At 42.1% G+C, this 23,677-nt stretch overlaps 1 protein-coding gene across 1 annotated transcript in view; it reads right to left on the reverse strand.

Moving 5' to 3' along the window:
• The window catches only part of OXCT1 (3-oxoacid CoA-transferase 1), a 115,180-nt gene extending 92,074 nt beyond the window's left edge, over positions 1 to 23,106 (reverse strand). Inside the window, exons 1-4 of the mRNA XM_084783726.1 lie at positions 22,487 to 23,106; positions 15,837 to 15,945; positions 14,825 to 14,915; positions 5,497 to 5,632 (exon numbers count right to left, since the gene is read on the reverse strand). Coding sequence (XP_084639852.1) covers positions 5,497 to 5,632; positions 14,825 to 14,915; positions 15,837 to 15,945; positions 22,487 to 22,564 — 414 coding nt within the window. The 5' untranslated portion in view covers positions 22,565 to 23,106. The remainder of the gene's footprint in view (positions 1 to 5,496; positions 5,633 to 14,824; positions 14,916 to 15,836; positions 15,946 to 22,486) is intronic.
• Positions 23,107 to 23,677: the final 571 nt, after the last annotated feature.

Below are 23,677 nucleotides of genomic sequence, written 5' to 3' on the forward strand. Positions count from 1 at the left end.
GTGCCATCTAAGTATGTAGGATACTCTGAAGAAAAAGGAACATGGAACACATAAGTGAAATTTTTCACCTAACTGGTCTCTCTTCTGCCAAATAGACAACTGACTCTACTTTCTCCTGTATTTTAAGCCAATAACATAAAAAAAATAAAATCATTAAAACAGTCATAATAACACCTCTTCATTTAAAAAATGTTCTTTCTGTTTGCTCTTCACAAACATGCTCCTCCATCTCTTTGCCCTCTACCCAAAAACCTGAAAAGGAATGTTTCTGAAAACAAAACCTTCCCTAATCAAAGGGAGTGCCAGGCCCTACTACTTCATCAGTGTTCCTCCAATCCCAGCTAGGAAGCTGCAAAGGAAGACAAAAGAGGGCCATGATGCATCACTTGCTTGAGGAAAAAAAATTAACCACCAGGTGTGGCAGCGTACCCCTTTAATCCCAGCACTCAGGAGACAGAGGCCGGTGGATCTCTGTGAGATCAAGGCCAAACAGGTCTATAAAGTGAGTTCAGGACAGCCAGGACAACAAGAGAAACCCTGTCTAGAAAAACCAAAAAACAAACAAACAAAAACAAAACTCTTTTAGCTTAAAGAAAACATTCCCTCAATCTCTGCTTTATCTTTATCCCTGCACATCTTGTAGGTGGGGTTAATTCTGGGTTGAAGTTTTTGTGGGTGAGAAGGCCTGTCTAGTTAAAGGGTGGCCTCCTCAGTCTCCATGTCTCCTCCCTCTTCTCCCAGGAGTCTCAGCTAGCCACCCCATATCCTCCCAGAAACCTTACCTGTGTTGAGTCTCCAGCTTGTCACAGACATACCCCACCCCTCTGCCCACAATTTCTCTTCTCTCTGCAGGCCGTCTGTCCTCCCACCCCCACTCTGCCCAGGTCTGATCTCCACCCTCATTTCTCTCTGCTTTCCCTCTCCTATCTTGTTTTTTGTGTGCAATCGCTACTGCTTTTTACAACCTGAGACCCACCCCATGGGAGAGAGCCAACCCCTAATACTATTAACAAGACTCTGCTATGCTCGCAGGTAGAAACCTAGCATACATGTCCTCCCAGGGGATCCACCCAGAAGTGGATTGAAACAACTGCTGAGACTCACAGCCAAACATTGGGCAAAGTGCAGGGAGTCTTGAGGAAAAGTAGGGGGAAGCACAGAAGGACCTACAGGTGACAGGAGGTCCACAAGAAGACCAACAGAGTGAACTAACATGGGCTCAGGGTAGTACACGGAGACTGAAGGACCCAGCGAAGGACCATGCATAGATTGAACTTAGAGCATTGAACATTATTATTCCCTAATAATGAAAATAGGAGCTGTCTCTCACATGGACTTTGTTTCCTCCATTTTGATTACCTCCTCCCTGGCAGGGCTGCCTCACCAGGCCATAGTGAAAAAGGATGCACTCAGTCCTATGTGACTTGATGAGCTGGTATGAGTTGATGGGGAAAGCTCCCCTTTTCTGAGGAATAGGGGTTGGGGGAGGGAGAAAGAGAGAGGGAGGGTGAGACTGGGAGGAGAAAGAGGAGGGGCCCATGATCTGGATATAATGTGAAATAATTATTTTTTTAAATAGTAAGTATTAAGTAAGTTCCTCTCCCATACATGTGGCCTCTGACAAAATAGAGGTAATGCAAAAGAGTAAAGGCTCATCTTCAATAACTATACAACCTAGATGGCATGGTACCTTAACCTACAAAGTGAAAGCTCAATGGGATGGTCTAAACTGTGTATCCCTTAAATACTGAAGTTGGAACTCTAACCTTCAACATGACAGGGGTACAAGGAGATATTTAAGATGGAAACAACCCATAAATATAGGCCCTGCTCTAATAAGATTATTAAGGCACCAGAGAGATCAAATTTCCTCATCTCTGGGCTCCAAGAGAGCAAAGCAAGACATCAGTCACCAGAAACCAGGAAATGACTCCCCAGGAACTGGACTGGCTGGCCCCTGGCCTTGTGTGGAGAGCCATGCCAAATTCTGCCATGTTAGAAATCCTGTGCTTAGGCTGCATGCTGTGACCTTCGAGTTGCTGACCTTTGCCAGAGGAGGTCTTGTGTTCTAGGCTACCGTTAGACTATTTACCTTTGAAAGAAGTAGGGAAGTCCTGACTGGGAACCACCCAGAGGATCAAGGAAGTTCTTATAGGGAGCTACTCAGAGAAATAGTTAGTTCTTACAGGGAGTGATGCAGGTATTCTTGCCTGGGGGCTAGGGAGAGTGGCATTAGAATAGATCCTATTGACCTTGCTATATAAAGTCTTACTCATTGGCATTAAAGAGAGTCTTGATCAGAAATTTAGAGACTTGACACATTATTTCTTGCGTCTCTGTACCCTACTTTCAATCCCCACTCCCTCTTTCAGGTGAACCACGGTTCGGTTTGTCCCATGGGCCAGGACACATCATTTGGCGCCCAACAAAGGGCCTGCAAACAAGGGATTAAATGACAGACATTGCATGGAGGGGGCCCCATGGAAAGACAAGTGGACCATTTCCCCTAACATCGCCCGCTTCGCAGGGGAATGGCAAGGTGAGCAATGCAAAACATGGGACAGAGCAATAGTAAAGATTTATTTAGAGAGGCATTGGAAAATAAACTTCAAACGTGAGAAATAGGGCAAATAAAGAACAGCTGGATGAGTTTTTAGATTTTGTCAATGAAGTATGTCCATAGTTTCTTGAGGAAGAAATAGTTAATTTAAAAATGTGGGATAAAGTTGTAAAAGATTACAGGAACACTATATTATGCTTTTAGACCTATAAAGGTATATATATATTGTTTGTTGGTTGGTTTTAGTTAAAGATAGTTTAGAACCTAGAATGCCATTTATTGTCAAGGTTTTGAAATTTGTTTCTTTTTATCTTGCCTATCTGACTGTTTGTTTGCTATATGATCATTATGTCAAATTTTATGTCTATGTCTCTAAATTTGTTTGATTGTTTAAATATTGTTTCACTTTTCTATATTTTGAGAGAGGGCCAAGCTTTATTCGCTGCCCCATTTTCTAAGCAAATAGTGAGGCCCAATGTGGTATGCATAGCCCATGAGGTAGTAAGAGTACTGCCTCCGCTGTGCTGGCCAGCACCAGGCCTGCCCTTCGCAGGGCCGGGACCCAGGACTGGAGCATCCATGGGCCAAAACGTTTTACAGACACTGCTCCTGGATGCCTGTGGGTCTGAACTCTTAAAGAACAGGCATGGCTGTGAACATGTAGCTGGTTGGAGAAGTACGGTCGAAAGGATAGAGTTTATTGTCTTAAACTTAGAACTTTTGTGTTTAATTTTTGCCTTTAAGAGACTAGCAGTTTTCCAAACTGGTCTAGGGAATGGGATTAATTCCAAACTCCTTAACTACAAGGTGTTTATAATTTTTTTTGTTTCTTTGCCTAATTTTTACTTGAGAGATACTTCTGCAAATTTTTAGAATCTCAAAAAAGAGAGATAGACTAGCTTTGTCCTTAAAACAAAACACTCACAGCTGGGAGTTTCCAGCTTAGTTATCTGTGGGCTCGACTCTTACAGAGCAGAGATGGCTACAGAGGCGGAACTACGAGGCTGATAGTTTTCGGAATGTAGTTAACTGCCTAGAAATTAGAATTTTCTTGTTTCCTTGATTAATTTTTGTTTAAGATGTTCAAAGATTTTTTTTTTTACTAGAATTGAGATGAAATAATTAAACAGGGCATGGTGGCACATGCCTTTAATCCCAGCACTCAGGAGGCAGAGGCAGGCAGATCACTGTGACAGGGCATGGTGGTGCACACCTTTAATCCCAGCACTTAGGGATTAACACAGGTGAACTCTTGAGTTCCAACCTGGTCTCCACAGCACATGATTATCTGCTGATAAGCTAAATTACTTACAGGGATGCAAGTTTTTTTAACTTACATGAGACTATGCAACTTATGGGAGCATTGCAGCCAGGATTGCCCTCTACTGTAGCTGTTCCCAAGAATACTTTCAAAATTGTCATAGACCTTAAAGATTGTTTTTTCACTTTTTCCTTGCATCCAAAAGATTGCCATCACTTTGCTTTCAGTGTGCTTTCTGTGAATTTTAAAGAGCCAAATCTGTGAATTTTAAAGAAGCGATATCATTGCGAATTTTGCCTCAGGGAATGGCTAACAGTCCTATCCTGTGTCAGAAATTTGTAGGTACAACTTTACAAGAGGTTAGAGAAAAACATACTGGTTTATATATCATTCATTACGTGGATGATGTACTTATTGCTGGAAAGGATGGACAAGTGCTTCTGTGTTATGCTTTTATGGAAACCTAATTATCTCAGTCTGGTCTGCAAATAGCTCCTTAAAAAAGTTCAAAAGGTTGATCCATATTCATATTTAGGATTCCAGCTTTTTCCTTCTCAGATAAAATACCAAAGTATCACATTGAGAGTGGATCATTTAAAGACTTTAAATGATTTCCAAAAGTTGCCTGCTGGTATAAATTGGCTTGGACCTTATTTAAAATTAACAACCGGAGATTTGCAGCCTTTATTCAAAATCTTACAAGGAAGATTCCTCTCAGATTCCTGTTGTTTGAGCTTCCCCAGTCAATGGAGAGATTTTTTGTTTTGTTTTGTTTCTATAGGAACCCAAGGAGAATAGAAATGTGTGCATTTGTTCCTTCACGACACTTTAAATGAAAACCGAGTAAAAGTGAACATATCTCAGCACTGTAACAGGTAGGGGTGACAGAGTTGTAGGTAACTAGGTGTGACTATGATACTGTGAAGCCTCGGAAAGAACCGTCCCCTGCACGCGCCTTCTCTAGACTAGTCTGATCATCTCCCTTTACAAAACTCTGCTGCATGCCATCCTCACCAACTTGGCAAAATCCTAAAGTAAGGTTCCCTTGAGGAGGAATGGTTCGCTTGTCGATTACAAAGGCAGAGTGTGTCAGAGTGGAGCACAATGAGCATGCCCAGCCTTGCTTTACCCACAGGGCTTCCACAAGGTGCCTTCAGTGGGTCAGGAGAAGTGGGGAAACAAGTTCAGACTTTCTGTGTGAATGGCACCAATGGCCAGCTCGGTCACATTCGGTCCCCTAGGGCCCTGGGCTCTGAGCCCAGCACTCCCTCTAAGAAGCAGTTTCACCCACTAACAGGCTTCACTCTTCTGATGTGAGTCAGCAGGATTTGGCCATTCAGAAATTTCCAACACTGACATTCATAAAAATTGACTTTTAGGACAATCTCAGACAATTCAGCAAGTTCTTCTGTTTGCATCTGGCACAATGGACACTGCAGTATCACACTTAAACTTTTATCGAGCAGCTTGAACATTTTCTCCTTAGAAATACCTAATCTTCCACAGTCACAGGAAACATTAATCCTCAAGAATGAACAGAAATGACCTAAACACAAAATCCCTTGGTTTGACAAAATAGCATCTCCCTGTCTCAAACAACAAAAATTTAAGAAAGAAAAAAAGGACGTTTTCTACAAACTGGCCCTGTGAAACAAAAGCTACAGGGTTTTCTCACCTGAGGTGTCAGCTCTACTTCTAATTCACCGGATAAGAACTGTCGCTCAAATTCTGCATTTTCTCCCACATATGACGAGATCATGCGTTTTATCTGCTTGGATCGCAGCAAGAGGCCCAGGCCAAAGTTGTCAACCCTAAAAGGAAAGGAAGGGAGTTGATAACCATGAGGCCATCTGACAGAACACTGTTAGGAAGCTTTTTTATGTGAAATTTTAATAGCTTAGATGAAAAGAAACCACCTAAAGAATTCTATCCAAATTTTCCTTCTACTCTTCACCACTCTCAGGACTTCACGAGGTGGCTCACCTTTCCTTATTTTACGGATGGGGAAAGCACAGCTGGAAAGGCTGACAGATCCCAGGACCTGTGTGGCACTGGTAGGTGGAGCTCTGGGTTTGAGGTGAGTTCCAGGTCAGTAAGGGCTATACAGTATAATCCTACCTCAAACACCCAAGATCTCAGAGACTGAGGGAGGGAGCTGATGCTTTCCAGCCCTCACTCATCCTATAGTTCCAGCTCACACATTGTTTTTCTACTAGTGCAAAGTGATCTTGGGATGGATGCTAAGCAAAGACGGCCTGGTTCCTGCCCTCTGCGTTGAAAGCATTCAAAAACACTCAGATCTGTGTTCAAATAGAAAGGATGGTCCTATATTAAGATAAAGACATGCACACTCACTGATATGGGACCCAAATTATACATATGTCTAAAAATATTTTTATCACAGACATTTTACTTAACAATGCTTACATACTTGAATTACTTAATTCCCTTAAATGAAAAGACTGCTCGTAGCAAAATGAATCCTATATTTTACAATACATTTATTTTGGTTTAATGTTTTAAAGCAAGAACTCGGTATATTCTTAGATATGGGGCAAGTACTAGTATTGACTTTTTTAGTTAAGAAGCTCCAGGTAGATACATTCCTTCTCTATTTCTATCATATTTTCAAAGAAAAGAATGCACCCACGTTTTAAAGCAAATTCGCATGATAAGATAGATTAATTACAGAATGAAAGCTTGTCCCTTTCCAAGTCAGCTTGCCCCTCCCTCCTCAAAGGTGCTGGAAGTTCTTTAACCAACTAGAGAGAAAAAAAAATCAAACTTTGTAAGTTGCTTTGTGTGTCTGGGACAGTCTTACTATGTAATCTAAGTCAGCCTGGATCTCACAATCCTCCTGCCTCTGCCTTCAAGTGCTGGTATACAGGTCTGAGTCTAGAAAACTATTTTTAAGGATAAAATCTTTTTAGTAGTGAAGATAATACTGAGTCAACAAGATAAACACAAAAGAATGATTACATAAACAGTTGGCAAGGGCAAGAAACACCAGAATGTTCCTGTGCACTAAAATAAATGACAGTCATCATAGGGGGTGGGGGGAAAAAGCTGTTATCACAACCTCCTAACATTGAAATAATAATAATAATAATAATAATAATAATAATAATAATAATAATAATAATAATAATAATAATAATAAATTTTATTATAAATAAATTTTTATTATAAATAAAAATTATTATTATTATTATTATTATTATTATTATTATTATTATTATTATTATTTAGGTGCTGCTGAGTCAGCAGTTCCACTCTTGGCTCTTTACCAAATAAGAATTCATACTTAATGTTTATTAAAAGACATATATAATATGTTCTTCAATAACACTATTACAGGCAAAATGAGAGCCTCTCAGATGCCCATCCACAGAATAGATGAGTTATACTTTATCCTGACAACACTGTGAACCATGGGAAAATCCAGACAAAGTGTTGAGTGAAAGAAGCAATACACAAAACCTCTTTTACACGACATTCATACTGGTCCAAGATGTCCATAATGTCGACTGGGACAGGATGAGAGCAGGAAACAGAGGCATTATAAATGGTATTTTCTGGGAAACTGGTACTGCCTTGTGTCTTTGCAAGGGTGTTGGCTCCATGGTTGTGCAGCTTGTAAAATCTCATTGGTAACATCTGTGTAGGGTCAGTTTTCTATATCACTTTATATTATGTATCCATGCTTTTTTAAAGATAAATTGGGATGAACAAGACCCTGAAATCCTCTTAGAAACAGTAGCCTGTATTTCCTCCCCACTGATGACCACTCTCAAGTTCTGATGGCTCCACCCACATGTAGCTTGTGTTGTCTACATGACTCACTCATCCAGCAATCCCATACTGAGTACTTATTCTACCCTAGGGAAGGGATGTCAGGGATGGGGCTATAACCATGAAAAGGCCTGTTGCTGTCCCTGTGTAGTTCTGAAGAGTTCAAAGAAAATAAACATTCAGTCTGTAATTACACCAGAGGGAGGGATGTGCTAAGTGATGTCTTTATAATATGTGACAGAAAGACAAAAGACGAAGGACCCAACTGTTGTTGGAGAAAGAGGGCAAAAAAAGGTCTAGACGAGGGGAAAAGATGTTACAGAGGCAGAAAAATAGACGGAAGCAAAAGAAAAACAGTTTGACAAACACAATGGAGATCCTAAAGCAAAAGGCATCTTCCTCAGTGTTCCACATGAATCAGAAGTGGACTGGAGGCAGGAGAGGGAAGAGGGCCTGGATGTAGGGCTTCAACCTGAAGGACTGGAGATGCTTCCACTGAAAGGAGACAGGCTATCCATGCAATGAATTCTGGGAAATCACACAGAAGGCAGGGAGGCCAGTTAAAAGGCTTGACTTCACCCAAACCATGGTGAGCGTCTGGACTAAGGTGGGAGCCACAGGAATGGAGAAGGGGGGTAAAGCAAGAGACAAAGAGGCGATGATTCATCCATAAGACGTGTTGCCCTGGCATTGATATGGACCCTGTGCAGAATTCTGGCTCTGGCAAAGGAACCTGACGGGAAGGGTAAGCTGGGAGAAATTAATCTAGTGGCCACTAGAGACATCCCACATGTTTGAGACGCAAAGGTGTTACGGATGGCAGTCTGTGTGACAAACTACTAGCATTTCTTCCAACAACCACTTGCCTCCACTCTCTGGTACCACACTTAAAAGTGCCAGTTCCAACTCATAGGAATTCCATCCTAATTCAAAGGCTCTTACTTCCCCTTCCCCACAGGATCCTGCCCACCATATCCCCCAAGGTGTATAGATAACAAGGAACTTCATCATTCAGTAATCTCTGATTCCTACTCGGCAGAGGCGTAAAAATACCCATGTAATCTATACTTAGTCTCTTTCTTCCAAAAGAAAATTAAAGGCTAAATATTATGTACTTTTCCTGCCTGAAGCACAGTTTCCCTTCATGGGCTCCAGTGAAGTCTGTGAATCACGTCACACACAAGATCCACTTCGCCTAGCCTAAGACAAAGAAGGTCTCCAGCTAAGTATGGCGCACAGTAAGTAAGCCATGACCCAGATGCACCCTACTTAGGAACTGCTTTAAAGTTAAGGGGGGGAGGGGCGGGGAGGGCGGAGATGGCCTTATGGGCTAATAATATACTTATCCACTAGAGGGCTCCAGATACTGTCCTTCTAGAGAAATGCTTTCTATTCTTTTTCCCTTTTTTTGGTCCTCCTCGTCCTCCTCCTCCTCTTCTTCCTCCTCCTCCTCCTCCTCTTCCTTCTCCTCCTCCTCTTTGTTCAACATTCCTCATTTTTTTGTTTCCAACCTGCTCCTAAAGCCCAGGCCCTACTTCTTTTTGCCTCCACACTCAGCTTCTCTGAGCAGTCTAGCCCAGCACCTCTGAGAGCAGCTCCCTCTTGGAGATGGGCAAGACAAAAGTAAAAGTCATCTTTAACTCTCCTCCCACAAACCTGTCTCCACAATCTGTTCAAGAATCAAACCATTTCTCGCTCCCTCCTCTGCCTGTTGCCATATTTACCTGGTTACCAAGGTAACCTCGTCTGCTTCTGTCCCTACAATCCACTTTGAACATGGCAGTCAAGTGACACCACCATATAAAACATAGAAGTGCAAGAGGCCACCGCTCTGCTCAAAGCCCTGCAAAGGTATTATTTATTCAGAATAAAGCAAAGAGCTCTGGAGCTGTTGGCAATGCCCACTAATTGCCTGCCTTTCATGCCTCTGAGCTTATTCCTTCTGGGCTCTTCTTTGCTCGCTTCTCTGTCCGTCTCTTGTCCTCCTGGCTCCTGCAGCCATGCCAGGAATGCTTTCTTAGGGCCTCTGTACTGGCCTTTGCACGTCTCTGAAACTATTCTCTTCATGGCTCCTCTCCCACGTCCTTCAAGTCCTTCCAGTGTGCGCTCAGGTGTTATCTTTAGCGGTAATGTCGGGATCTTTAGCCCTCAGGCTGTCTTCCCCACCTCCCATGTATAAAACTTCTAAATACTGGTCCTCTTGCAGCCCCTCAAGTGAGGGCCAGTGGCAGCAGTGCCCCTCTGTTATCATCTCCAGGGTTATTTATCGGTCGTGTTGTTTTCCTTCAGCTATAATCAGTCCTTTTAAAGGAGTCCCTTCGGTAACCTCCCCACTTACCAACGATGATATCCAGAGCCATGACTAATAAAATTAGTCATAAAACAGCCCATGAAAGGTGGCTACAGCCCATTTGTTTTCTGTAGTTTTAAATATCTGAAGCTTTCTCCATGCCTGTAGAGTCCATTCCAAAAACCAGAACACAGTTGGTCATTCATTGACTTGGAAATTTTTGTGACCACTCCTTCATAGCTCTCTTTGTTTATTTTTTGCAACACATTACACATTTTAATTTGGCTCTATTTAAAGACGACCTTCTGGATTTGTTGATCTTGGCTCTGGGGCTGACTATGTATTTGGCTTTTGTTTTGTTTTAGACTAGTCTACTGGCATAGCAACCGGCAATGCCTAAGATTCTCACCAACTGATCTAGATAAAGAGCTAGTGCTTAGGCCTTGCAAAATCTATTAAATAGAGAGCTTACAACGAGAGTGTATCTTTCTTTCTTTTTTTTTTTCATTTTTTTCTCCTTTATTAATTTATTCTTGTTACATCTCAATGGTTATCCCATCCCTTGTATCCTCCCATTCTTCCCTCCCTCCCATTTTCCCCTTATTCCCCTCCCCTATGACTGTTCCTGAGGGGGATTACCTCCCCCTGTATATGTTCATAGGGTATCAAGTCTCTTCTTGGTAACCTGCTGTCCTTCCTCTGAGTGCCACCAGGTCTCCCCCTCCAGGGGGCATGGTCAAAGGTGAGGCACCAGAGTATGTGAGAAAGTAATATCCCACTCTCCACTCTCCACAGAACAATGGAGAGTGTTCTGTCCATTGTCTAGATCTGGGTAGGGGTTTAAGGTTTACCGCCTGTATTGTCCTTGGCTGGTGCCTTAGTTTGAGCAGGACCCCTGTGCCCAAATGAGAGTGTATCTTTCTACAGTGTCTCTAACTCAGAAGGTCATCAAAGACATTTGTCTGATATAACAGTATCATTGCTGATGAAAAATGAGTTAACTACATCCCTGAGATATAAGAGCTCCTGATACAAAGACTGAAAGCATGAGCATCTGGGGAAATGGGGAGCATGTTGCTCTTAACAGGGAGCCAAGTATGAGAAAGCCCCTGATGCTGATGAAATGTGCTCCTAGATACTGAAGGTGATACTGATGGATTTGCCAACAGATTGTACTGCTTACCTTCAGAAGCCAGCGTTTCTCTAGAATACCCAAAGAAAGAAAACTCTGGATTTCATATACATTTTAGCTCTAAAGCCAAAAATCTATAGAGATGAATTAATGTAAACTAAAATGGGTACTACATGAAAGGCATCATCTTCTGAAAATGTTTAATTTATGATTCTGAAATTTATGCTAGGGGTGGTGGTGCACACCTTTAATCCCAGCACTCTGGAGCCAGAGGCAGACAGATCTGAGTTCAACACCAGACTAGTCTACAGGGCAAGTTCTAGGACAGCCAGGGCTACATGGAGAAATGCTGTCTCAAAAAATAAAACAAAAACAAACAAACAAACAAAGAACTCTTGAATATCTACTTTCTAAAACTTCACTTACTGAAAATAATTATTTTTAAAACATAAGTTTTGGTTTCTTTTGCTTTCATTTAGGAACATGTTTTATCTTCAAGCATATAATCAATAGTTCCCTTGGCAATATCAGAAATATAAAGATAAAAGAAAATGCTATATTTGGGTGTAAGGTTTAGTCATCCCATGGTACAAATAAAATCTTTCATGAGCTAAGCACATAAATGAAAGTACACATCGCAGGGCATCTTAAGCCCTTCCCTAACCAGAAACAAACAAACAAGCAAACAAACAAAAAACTAGAACCCTAAAGAATGCTTGTAGTCAAGGCAACCCAGTATCTCTGCTCAATGAGGTCACCAGAGCTGCAACTGTAGAAACAGAAACGGAGCTGGGCACAGCACAGTGTCTGCCTGATTTAACTCCATGTTTGAAGATCCTGGCATACAACTAGTTTTTATCTTGAGTAAGTGATTCCTTGCTGAACTCTCAAATTTTTCCCTACACCTGATTAATACAATATATAAGAAATCAGAAGTACACATACTTACATAGTAGATTAGCCAAATCAACATCCCACATGTAAGCAGGAGCAATCTATAGCTCACTCTTTTACATCTTTTACATCTATAACACAAAATAATTTTGACAGGAAGGAAGTAGCACGTATTACCATAACAATCCCATGTTTCCTTTGGCTCTGTCCTTAAATGATCGACATAGAGTTTACTGTGAAACTTTCAGTTCACACTGGGTTATAATTCAAAGTTCATCAAAATTCAATGAAGTCTCAGCTTTTTCAACCTTTAAATAAATATATCAATATATTCTTTTAGAAGTGTGATCCTAGTCAGGTATAGTGCCACATGCATGTAATCCCAGCACTCTGGGAAGCAGACGCAGGCAGATCTCGTGAGTTCGAGGCCAGCCTGATGACAAAGTGAGTCCAGGACAGCCAAGGCTACACAGAGAAACCCTGTCTCAAAAACAAAATAAAAATGTGATCCTAAGGCAGCATTTATCTCATCAAGGCTAATGGTTAATACAAAAGTGTTATTTAGCAATTGTTTCTGAGCTGAAACATTCCATACTAGAAGGGAGTTCATTAAAATGCAGGAAGTTTTAAAGAGAGACTGTTAAGACTTGGAAACTCACAAGTCTTGGGGAGTTCCTGAAACTTTCCAGATTCACAAGACCCCTCCCACCCCAAGGTTATATAAGTCCTACAGACTGCTGAGAAGACTCTCCAATCTATCAGGCTCCCTGCAAGTCAGAGAAAGAGCTCTAGGTTAGAGCTTTTATGAGTCCATTACCAGTAATGGGGTTAGCTTTTGGTGCTACAGCTGCCTTTGAATGGTCTAGGCTCTGTCAAGTAACCACTACCCACATTCCTGAAAGTAACTTCAATACACTCTCCGGTTCATCAAGCTAGATGTTGGTGGTATCACTGCTTTGATCTACCATCGGTTCCCTATCTAACCTGAGGAGATATTAGTTCACATTTCCCCATGAAAAGTGTCACACAAAACAAGGCAAGTGTCCTGAGCTTGGAAAGACTTTTACAGATCCTTCCATAAAATGAGCTCTTTCCAAATGAGCTGTCTATCACTCACTTCCAAGGTAATCTGCACTGTTTATTCTCCAAGTCTTTACAATAATAAGCCATATTTCTAATTCAGTTCTGTTTTTAAATATCTTAAGATTGTTAAAGTCTTTCATCCATTTATTTTAAAGGGGCAGATGACTTACTGTTTTGCATATGAATAGCTTTTTCTGACATCATTAACTGTACCAACATGTGCATGCCTTTTTGAAACAATGCTTTATTATGACCATTTTGATTTACAGTCATACTGCTAAGTTGACAGCATGTCCTTTATATCCCATCAAGACCAAAAACATTTTTATCATCAATGTATTTCTTTATATAGTATCTGGAGTAATGATATAACTAGAAGAAAAAACTTGAATCAGTTTTCAAATGATGACCACCTATCTTTATATGTAATGATGACCACCTATCTTTATACATGATGATGACCATCTATCTTTATACATGATGACCGCCTAGCTTTATACGTAATGATGACCGCCTATCTTTATACATGATGACCACCTACCTTTATACATAATGGCGTATAATAACAAAGAACATGAAGGACCATCTTTAATTTTTTTAAAATTCTGACTTACAATATATTTTATACTTTTTAAACAATAAATGTTACCAAGAAGAGACTTGATACCCTATGAGCATATACAGGGGGAGGTAATCCCCCTCAGGAACAGTCATATAGGAGGGGAATAAGAGGAAAATGGGAGGGAGGGAAGAATGGGAGGATACAAGGGATGGGATAACCATTGAGATGTAACAAGAATAAATTAATAAAAAAAATGTTTATAGATAAAGATATAACTCATTAATTTACATATTAATATAAGGTAAAGCAAAGCTTCACTTATGATTATGAAATGTGGCATCCAAAATACAGGAATATAAGTATAACTTTGTTAGGCCTGATGGTACAGGCCTGTAACTCAACCTACTTCAGAGCCTAAGTCAGGAAACTCATTCATTCAAGAGAAAGCCCAGCTCTAGCCTGAGAATTTTAGTAAGCCCTTATATCAAAATCAGAAGTTTAAAAAAAGGAGTTGGGGATATATTCCAGAGGTAAACCACTTGTCCAGCATGCCCAAGGACCTAAGTTCAATCACAGCGCTACAGATTAAGAAACAAAAACAAAATTAAAAAAAAAAAAAAGAATTGTACTTTTGACCTTACTATCTACTTTTTTGTTTTCTGAGATGGAATAGCACTGATTGTGGTGGAAATCATGCTGGCATTGAGTTTATTTTCTTCCCCAGGCTCCTCACTGATGGTATTGCCACCATATCCAGCTAGCTGCTGTCTTTTGAAGATGGAACATATTACTCTTGTACGTCAGGGCAGATTTAATCTCACTGATAGAATTTTTATATTTTTTAATAATTTCACATATGAGTACGCTATTTACCTTATTTCTACCTCCCCCCATCCAGCTTCTCCCTTTCACTCCCACAACTCCCTCTTTGATTAATGACTTCTGTAACTGTTACAGATAGATGATAGATAGATAGATAGATAGATAGATAGATAGATAAATACATACATACATATATGATACATGGATACATGATAGATAGATAGATAGATAGATAGATAGATAGATAGATAGATAGATCGATCCTACCAAGTTTCTTGGGTGTTTCTTGGGTATTCTTGTGCTTAGGGATGACCACTTGAGACTGAATAACATATTAAGGGTCTCATCCCTGATTGCTTATAAACTTTTCAGGTTTCATTTTAAAGCTGGCATTTCTTTCTAGCTAATTGTTTCAGCAATCCACTCACCCCGCATTGTTGCTGACTGCGGTTAGATCTTTTACTCCAGTCTTCAGCAAAGCTCCTATGAGATTCTCTGGAATTCCACACAGCCCAAAACCTACAAAGCCCAAAAGAGAAACAATGTGTGAGGGCAAATGTTCTTCCAAGAAGTGTACAGTATCCTTAATAGAAGAGAAAAGGCACAAAGCATTTTGTTAGATGTAATAAGCAAAACACACAACTATATCTTGTCAACTCAATCAACGGCCGTCAGCCATGTAATCAGAACTCGGTGTTCCAAACCATTATATAGCACCAGACACCAATGTCAAGACTTTGACTAAATTAAAGCCAAAAGTAATCAGCTGATATATGACATGTGTAGTATTATCCCCTTCATAATCCAAACCACGTCCAGCTGTTCATTTAAAGATGCATTTTTATACATCTGAGTTAGTATATTTCATAGAACTAGACTACTAAGCCAATAATTTTCATTTTTCACATCTTAAAAATTCTTCCAAAAGTGCTGGATTTAAGATGAAAATTCAGTAAAAAAAAGCAGCCCTAAAATGAGACCTGATTCCATATATCAGAATCGGGAAGTTAAGTGTCACTAAATCTGAGGCAGTGGCTACAAAAGACACCCCAAAGAAGCAGCAGAAACAGAATACAGGAGGCTCAACAGCTAAAACGTAATAGAGAGTGGCTAGGGTGTCTGACAAGATGAGGCCCATGTGTGTGTCACATTCACCAGAATTCCCAAGGATTTAAGGATCCATAGTAGTTCCTGATAAACAGCAGCACTTCACACCTTCAGCTTTTCAGTTATAATCAGGAAAAGAGGAAAGGAAAATTACAGTGGTACTTTCAGGTAGAGACTGAATTCAGTGTCGTGGTGGGACATAAGTAAGACAGTAAGTGAGGAAGAGCTAAACGAAAGAATAAATGACACTTTGAATCTACATAGCTTTATGTCACGATTTTCCTAAAAATCTAAGAACATTACCATCCAAAGGAAAATAGCCCCCGTACTTACCACCAACCAGCAAGGTTGCACCGTTAGGAATATCCTTTACAGCTTCCACTGGGTCTGTGTAAAATTTGGTGTGGTGACGAGCACTGACAGAAAAGTAGCAGGCACACCCCTGAAACATTGAAAGCATTTCCAATGAACAATCATGTGCAGCTTCGCTTTACACATATAGCAAGTGATTCCAGATAGATAGATTGATCCACAGATAGATAGATAGACATGTGTAGCTATATATGTAGTTGTACATGTGTATATGTGTGTGTATATATATATATACATATATATAAGTTCATTATTTCTTTTAGAATTTTGCATTTTAATTGACAAAACTTTATGTTTACAGTATATAAGATCACATTCTGCTACATGTATACATCACAAAATGACTAATTGGAGCTCACTAACATAGCATTACCTCATACATCATTCTTCTGTGGTAAGAGTATTTCATAACTACAGATTTTCTCAGGTATACTGTTACTGATCATCATCCTGACATATAGTAGACTTCCTACGCTTATTTCCTGTCTGACTGAACTACTGTGTCCTTTGGCCAATGTCTTCCCAACTCCTTCATCTTCTAACCTGTCAGATTATATTACTCTGCTGTCTGTAAGGAATTGGGTCTTAAATGGCTTATCTGTGTGCAGGTTCTCACCAGGGTCCCTTGTGTTCCACATCTTCTATCACAAAGGGGAAGTCCAGCTGTGTCACTTGGGACCACCCCCCAAAATAAGAAAAGTAGATAACTCACATGACATTCTGTGACGCAAATTCACAGTATTAGGGACATCAGTCACCCATTTCTGGTATTAACCCAGCTTCCCATTCGGTCTGCCAACACTGAGAACCTGTCTGTCCAAGTTCTATGCCATTTATCTAATCTATATTATGTACGATGATAGCTCTTTGGGGAATTAAGTATAGTGTGGTCAGTTCCAGGTGCTAGGAGAACTCTAAACACACAAGTAAAGAACAGCACACTTCCTTATGCTGCTGTCACAGAAGCTGAAGAAAAAGCAACACACTCCACTTGCTCCTCTGTTCCTCTGCCATATCATGGAGCAACAAAATGCAATCACCAAATCATGGACTTCTAGTCTCCACTTACCTGTGAGCTAAATAAACTTCTTTTGTCTGGAGAGATGGCTCAGTGGTTAAGAGCACTGGCTGCTCTTACAGAGGACCTAGGTTCAACTCCCAGAACCTACATGGCAGCCCATAAACATCCATTACTGCAGACAAGAAATTTGATGCTTTCTTCTAAGCACCATGGGCACCAGGCATGCATGTGGTATACATACATTCAGGCAAATTACTCATACACATAAAATAAATATATCTAAATAAACTTCTTTTATATGTCCAGTCTGAGGTGTTTGTTGTGGCAAGTGAAATGGCCTCAGATGAGTCATCCAGTGAGCATTCATAAAACCACTTTTAAGTTACTGCCTTATATACTGATTGTATCCAAAACACGGGCAAGAGAAGGGAGGAAATGGATTCTATGGTAATTAATGACCCATGTTAATAATACTTCACGTTATTCCCATTATATATTTAACCCGCAGAGCTGGAGTGGAGAGAGCAACAGCTGCGTTCTGGTATACAAGCCCCACCCCCTGGACTACCCAACAGAATTTCAGATAGCTACATCCTGAGGTGGTCAAGGACTATCGCTCCTTCTTTCCTCTAAAAATTATTTTCTTTTTTTCTTTTAAAGTATCTATCAATTAGCACAAAAGACCATTTAAGGGATCTATACTGAGAGAAGGCCAAAGAGTGATTTAAAAAAAAAGTTGAGGTTACACACATGACCACATGACTTTTGTCCCTTTAAGTTTCTATTTTGGTCAAGGTTAGGTCACGAGTTTGCACACTGCCCAAAGCCTGGGACACAAGTAGAGGGAGAAACAATGACTTTGAAAGGACTTAACCTTCTCTTCCTGTCCTCAACTAGTAAGGGTTTATTTGCTTCTGTTTTAAACACACACACACACACACACACACACACACACACACACACACACAAAGAGGGATAGTTAGCAGTTAATTTGTTACTTCGTTATTTACTTACTTAATTAGTTTTGGTCTCAGAAATAAAAAATAAGATGGACTGAATATAGACATGAATGGTCCATGCCTGTCATTCCAGCAACAGAGGGGTTGAGGCAAAATGATCAAAACTGTAACAAAGAGCAGAGTGATTGACTTCCTGTCACACAGTCCTTCCACCACAAGGTGCTCTTAAATGTTTTCTGAAAGTTCTCTATTGTTCTACCTTGTCATTTACACACAGAAAATCTTTATGAGAGTCCTGTTCTGTAATGTGTAACTCTGCACTCATCATCTATCCCAGGAAGAAGAATCCGGCCTCAGCAGGATAAGGAAGAGAATGAGAGAATTCATCTGCACCCAAGCAATCTGGAACGTGAGGTCACCTTGAACTGTTTCTCTGTGGAAGCCCATAGAGAGTTCTGGAAGAAGACTCAGTTCCTGCATGTATCCAGACAGCCTGCAAAGATTCAGAAGCAGAAGCACACAGCCACACACTTAGCAAGAATTTCACCCCTTTGGAGCAACTGATAACTAGTGTTGTCACAGCACTAAGTGGCAGCTGGCACTAATTATCCACCAGCTGGTCCCACTCTGAACTTCCTTCTTACAAAGTATAAAACAAAATAAAGGAAAGGCAAGGAAATAAGAAAGGAAGAGATCTCCACTGTTGAGGGGAGAGTGAGATCTGATTCTCACGTGAACTCTGGTGCCCCTTTTCTGACCATGTCCCCTGGATGGGGAGGCCTGGTGGCACTCAGAAGAAGGATAGCAAGTTACCAAGAAGAGACTCAATAATCTTAGAGCATACATAGGGGGAAGAAGTCTCCCTCAATCACAGACATAGGGGAGGGGAGAAGGGGGGAAGTGGGAGGGAGGGAGGAATGGGAGGAAACAGGGGAAGGGCTAACAATCAAGATGTAATATGAATAAATTAATTTAAAATAAATAAATAAATAAATAAATAAATAAATAAAAAAAAAAAAAAAAAAAAAAAAAAAAAAAAAAAAGAAAGGAAGAGAACAGAAAAGAGACCTGTTAGAAATATTTCACAAAAAGTGGAAGTTGTACTAGAAATGGACTTCAGTATCAGAATGCTTGCCTATCAGGGCTTGAACAGATGTGGGAGATAAATGTACCCATACAACTAAAAATCAAAGTCAGTGAGGTAGGCTGGAGAGAGGGCTCAGAATTAAAAACACTCGCCACCCTTGTAGGTAGTAAGTTCAGTTCCCAGAATCCACATCAAATCATCTGGTGGCCCACACAACTGTCTGTAACTGCAGGTCCAGGGGACCCAATGTCTGAAACTGCAGTTCTAAGGAATACAGTGATGTCTAGTCTCAACAGGCACATACATACCTGTGGTGCATAAGAACTCATAAGGTCTTATACACAAAGACACAAATAAAAGTAAAATCTTTAAAAAAACAAACAAACAAACATACCAAACCTAGCTGGGCAGTGGCATCACATACTTACACACTCCTCATGTCAAATTCCAGTTCAGTCAGTAAGGAATGAAGAGATGTGTCAAAATTATGTAACCACTGAGCATGTATTTGTTGAGAAGTGCTGCTATTTTTGGTTAAAGTCAGGTGAGGAGCTTGCACAAGGCCTAAAGATAACAACTGTCAATTGTCTCCCAAAGACAAAATTAGACTGAATATACAAAGAAGCTATATGCCTCACTACAGGAAATACCTAAGGGATGTCATCGTCCTTTGGAAAATGACACCTTTTATCAATTCCTTTCTTTTTTTTAATTTTTAATTTTATTTTGTTTATTTATTCTTATTACATCTCAATGGTTATCCCATCCCTTGTATCCTCCCATTCCTCCCTCCCTCCCATTTTCCCTTCTAAGACAGTAAAACAGAGCTGTCAACTATTGGGGCTCAATTTTTTACTTCACCACTCCCTGCCTGCCCTCCTCATCAATGATTTCACAAGGAAAATTTGTAACATGACCATCTCCATTGCAAATTAATGCATGTAATATTTGTTGAAGATTTTCAAAACATAGGTCTTAGCTTTATGGTTACTTTTTCCCTCCTTCATTTGTTCATTCTTCTCATTTTTTTCTTCCCCTTGGCAATATCTCACTATGTGGGTATGGCTAGCCTCAAAGGCTTTCCTGGGCTTACGCAATCCTCCTGTCTCAAACCCAAGTAGCTGGGACTAGAAAGTCACACCACTATCCGGAAATATGTTTGTCTCATTTGCCATCCAGTTTGCCAGTCTTCATGTTCAGAGATTTCTTAGTAGGGCAGAGGGACAATGAGGCTAGCCAACGTCCATGGCTAACTGCAACACAGAGGATCTTCCAAACCAGCCCAGGCAGCACCTCAGGGTCTGTGAAACAGGCCACTAAAGGAAGCTTCCGCCTTTTCTCTCAACCAGTTTCCTCCCCACTCCTCTCCTCACCCTGTGTCTCTGAGAGTCAAGAAATATCCACATCACTGGCAGTAATTCCAAGGATTAGGCAAGTGGGGAAAAGTGTACCTCACAACATCTACCTTTCTTCCTTACATAGGCAAAGCCAAAGAGGCTCTGGAAACTACATCTGATTAACCTTCCTTCCAATATATTTTATATACTACATGGTGTTTCAGAAAACCAAATGTGCTAGTGGAGGGTTTCCTTATGTGAACAGAGCCCTGGGCTTGAGTTCCAGCAGGACACCTGAAATGCCAGCACTAGAAGCAAGAAGATCATAAATTGAAGGTCAGCCTCGGCTACACTGAATGTTTGAAGCTAGCCTGGGCTTCATGAGTTCCTATGTGGAAAAAAAGGTCACGTACCAGCTACATAAGGCACCTGCAAGCTTCTCTCATTCACATGTTAAATGAGTGTTCTTTGCAGAGCAATATGCAGTGCTGAGGGAGACAAAGAACTGCCATATAACACAGTCCCAGTTAAACAAGTACACAGTGTAACACCTCAACCGAGGCAGGGGTCTTAAGTGAGACCAGACATGAACTGGGAGAATACTCTGGGAAGTAGGCGCGGGAGCGTCTTCTATCATACCTGAGAAGCCTAACTTCTGAACTCTGCCGTGAACTTTTAATAAGAAACAGCAAGACCCATAATTATAGTTCATGCATCTGGAGATTTGCTGGCTAGGGAAAGGGTTTAATCATTATACTGAAAGTGGGGTATACTAGAGGTGAAGAAATTATAATTAGACAAACACGCACTGACAAAAGACTGTTTTTGACCTTGCCCCAAGGACAATCCTTCATCCTGGGTTTTGCATCTGCCCCATCACTGGCAGAGGCTCTCTGGTGGTCAAGTTCTCTCTTGATAATGTTTTATATAATCCAAATCTATATGAAATTACCCAAATGCCTCCTATGGGGAATTTAACAATGCAATAATTCAGTTCTGAAGCATCTCCTAGCACATGTGAGAGTAGCTTAATGGCTTTAGATTCTCAACACTCAGAGATGGAAGGGAGTGAGCAACAGGGAAAGTAGTTCAGAGTACACACACTGAGCACACTCCCTGTGCAGTGCATTCTTTAAGTTCACAACTACAATTTGAAACCTCTCCAAAGAAAATACTTCACTTTCAGATTCAAGGAAGAGGTTCCTGAACAAACTGAACCCACCACCATGAAGGCACCCTCCTGGAGTTGAATTCCTCTCCTGCACTCAGTTTCTCCAACCCACATTGAAATCCAACCCGAATGTGTGCTTACAGGCGAGACACTGTACAATGTACAAGCCAAAACACGCACCACCTGCTGATCCGCTAGGAGGGCGATTGGTATCTAGATACCATTCCGTGGAGCTAAGGGATTGTGGTGGATCAAGGTATTTTTTAAGGTCTTTGAAAATTTCAAGTCTCTAATCCAGATCTGAGAGGGGACTCAAAAGTTAGGGATGGCGGCGTTTGCAGACTGCAGCGGGGCACTGCCAGCCCTCCATCCGCTTCCAACCGCTGGGCAGGCTAGATGCCCGGTGATAAACGCTCCAGGCCGGGTTCCCCTTTCGACCGCCATATAGGGAAGGGGAGGACGGAGAGCGGCAGTACGCCCACTTGGCGGTGAACTTGAGCCAGCAGCGGTTAACCCGGCCCGGCGTTCTGGGCCTCTGCAGGCGCAGACGCCAGCCGCTCCCTCAGGTGGGGCGCAAGCCTGAGAGCGCCGCCCTAACCCCTCTCCGCTCCTTCAACCCGCCCTTAGCAAGGGCGGCGGCTACCCGGACCCCTTCCCAAGGGCGTCGGCGGGGAGGCGGGAAGGAGGTAGTGAGCGCGGCGGGGAGAGGGGGGTGATGAGGACGCGAGCCCCAGGGCGCCGGCCGTCCCTAAGGCATTGCTCCGCTGCCCAGAGCCCGGTCCGCTTCACCAACGCTGCAAGCACAGCTGGCCTTCTCGCCCCATCAGGAAAGCGGATGGAGAAGCAAAGGCAGACCGACAGATAGACAGGGTTGGCCTGACACCGGACCGTCTCCGAGCCCGGTGCACGGCGTTGCAGATGCCAGTTCCCCGGCTGGAGGAGGTGGGGATGGGCAGCGTAGAGGACCCGCGCGCCGCTCGCGGTTCGTGCGCGCTTTTCCCGCGCGTGGCCTTCCTCGTTTCCCTCTTCGATTTACCTTGTGCAAGGCGCCCCGTGAGCTGCGGGCGGTGGCGCAGAGCCGAAACCCGGAGGACAGGAGTTTGAGAGCCGCCATCTTCGGACCCGGGTGCGGGAGGAGGTGTCGAGGTGGAGCGCGCAGGAGTTTGGGCCAGTGCGGGTTGCCTGGGCCGCGGCGGCGTCGCCGGCAAAGGAAGGAAGAGAAGACAAGCCGGGGAGGCGGGCTGGAGGCTCGACCGCGCGTCAGTGACGTCCTCGGGACCTCAGGGCGGCGCCGCCCCTGGCAGCCTGCAAGCTTGTCAAGAAGCTAGACGGGGAGGGGCCCACTGCTCCGAAAGGAAGCCTTGCACAGCGGGCGCGAGTCCTGTGGCTAGTCCCCAAGTAGGACGTGCTGGTGCTGTCGCTCCACCTTGGGTTGGAGCAGGCGCTAGTGCCTGCCTTTCCCCTAGCGCAAGGTTTAGCCTTAATCCGGGTTTCAGGCTCTATAGGGGCTGGAGAGTCTTGCTGAATTTGTTACTTTTCCAAGTCGGCCTCTGGATTGAACCGCAGCACAAAGAGTCACTGATAAAAATTTCATCCCAGGTCTAGACAGTTTACATTTCTATCATTTCTCAACCACTGTCACCCAATCGCATTCTCTTCAAGTCTGGTTTTGCCCTTAATTTCCTCAGAAAACCAGCTGTACTCTGACTGACCCTCATGAGATGTGACCTGCTTAAATTAACTGACAGAGGGACTCTATTTAGAACTGGGTTCTTGTTCCCTCGTCATCCTAGTATGTGTTCCAAGATTTTCCTGGCGCTGGAGCCCAAAAATTCCAGAGATTGCACAGCAGGTACAAACACAGAAGTGTCTGTCTCCTTGTCCTTAGCCACGTTGCATAACTCAGCTCACCTTGTCGTGTTCTTTATGTCATAATTTCGTAGGAAAAAAACCAGGCAAGGGTTCTGGACTATAACGAATACTCAAATACTAGGCGCTAAATTTAATTAAAATTTGGTGGTGGATTAACTTTATCTTTTTGAAGTCTTGTTTGCTTGGTGTTTTCGTTTTGTTCTGTTTGAGAAAGCATCTTTCTATATTGCTTAGCGCCTCCCACTCCCCACCGCCCCCTGAAATTCAATATACCTGCCTCATGGCTCCATCCTCCCTCTGCTGCTGCTGCAGCCTAAGTGTGTGTGCAATCAGACCTTGCTCAAATTTTATCTTT

The sequence above is a fragment of the Acomys minous genome, assembly GCF_964271855.1.
Source record: "Acomys minous genome assembly, chromosome: 5".
In the NCBI taxonomy this organism is placed as follows: Eukaryota; Metazoa; Chordata; class Mammalia; order Rodentia; family Muridae; genus Acomys; species Acomys minous.